Here is a 1,290-nt window from a genome sequence, read left to right as displayed (position 1 = left end):
ATGTTTAGATGCTACTGTCTCCCCCTGGAAATTGCTCTAATTGTACAATTACTCTTTGCCATGGAACAGGCAAAAGAGAAGCTCTGCCCGCTAGCAGAGTGCCCTAAGTTCAATGCCTTCTGACACACCTGGCTCCCACCGTCCAGACCCTTTGTACACGCCTCTCTAACGTACACTACAGGGCTAGCTAGAGTCTCGAGGGCGGACCCTCTCGCATAGCCCTGGAGGAGCACTAACTGTTGAATGAGGAATATTCGCATGGTGACAGGCAGGAAGGGTGACAGTTTGGGGAGCCTGCTGCCCTACCCCTGGAAGGCAGCGAGCTGCCCCTGAGCCTCCGCAGCATTGAGCTGTGTAGCTGAGCTCTGCATGTGCGGCCGGCCAGGCTGGAAGCAGGAAAACCCACAAAAGTACAAGCGGACTTTTTATTTAAAAAATCACTCATTCTGCACGTCCAACCCCTGGTAGTTCCAGCTGCTGCCTCAGCTCCTTTCCAGGTCGTCCACCAAGTAGGGTTGGGTGTCCCTCAAGGCCTGAAGGAGCCGATCTTTGCAGGCCAGGTTCCAGGCTGGAGCATAGCTGAAGAGCTTCCGCATCTTGTCTGGATTGGTGGCCTCTGCTCGCACTGCCTGGTACTGCTCCTCCCTCAGGATGCTCCCGTACAGAGCATCCAGCACGCCGTTCACGTCTGTGACCCGCTGAATGAGGGCCTCCCGGTGCCGGTCCACAAAGTGCGGGGCTGCGGGAAGGACGGGGAGAGCAGATGAGAACAGGTGGGGACTGGGGCCTGTTCCTGCGGAACCCTGCTCGCTTCAGATTGGCTCTAAATGCGCCCTAACGGGGTGGGGCTCCAGAGACAGTGCGATGAGTGTAACATCTCCCCAGCGAGGCTCCGCCCAAGGTGTGTGAGCAGGTGGGCTGGTGGGAGGGCTGGCCCAACCTTGCTCTCCCCCAATGCGAGTGTTCTGGTGGCAGATAGGCTGTGCAGGGCTGTGGTCGGTGAGGCTGGTGAGGTGCCCAGGAAGGTGAGTTTGGGTGTGAAGGCCTCACCTGATATGGCTGGCACCTGGAGAGGAGAGGCCCGGATCCCTGCTGGCGCGGCTCCAGAGCCTGTAAGGAAAGAGACGCATAAGGGGCCCTTCCTCTCCCTTCCCATGGTGTCTCCAGGCTCGCGGGGTCAGGACCGAGCGCGGGAAGCCTCCCTCCCCAGCAGGAAGAGCTTTATTCGGGGGCAGGAGAAACAGGAAGCGAAAGAGCCCCAGGGATAAATGCTCGGCTGGGGGTTGGGTT

General features: G+C 59.1%; 1 protein-coding gene across 1 annotated transcript in view; it reads right to left on the bottom strand.

The window, feature by feature from the left end:
• Positions 1-411: 411 nt before the first annotated feature.
• Positions 412-1,290, bottom strand: part of LOC102770333 (apoptosis-associated speck-like protein containing a CARD) — a 1,890-nt gene continuing 1,011 nt past the window's right edge. Inside the window, exons 2-3 of the mRNA XM_006774063.2 lie at positions 1,051-1,110; positions 412-739 (exon numbers count right to left, since the gene is read on the bottom strand). Coding sequence (XP_006774126.1) covers positions 483-739; positions 1,051-1,110 — 317 coding nt within the window. The 3' untranslated portion in view covers positions 412-482. The remainder of the gene's footprint in view (positions 740-1,050; positions 1,111-1,290) is intronic.

Source organism: Myotis davidii, unplaced genomic scaffold, assembly GCF_000327345.1.
Source record: "Myotis davidii unplaced genomic scaffold, ASM32734v1 scaffold1047, whole genome shotgun sequence".
NCBI classification, from domain to species: Eukaryota; Metazoa; Chordata; class Mammalia; order Chiroptera; family Vespertilionidae; genus Myotis; species Myotis davidii.
This window is presented reverse-complemented; position numbering and strand designations above follow the sequence as displayed.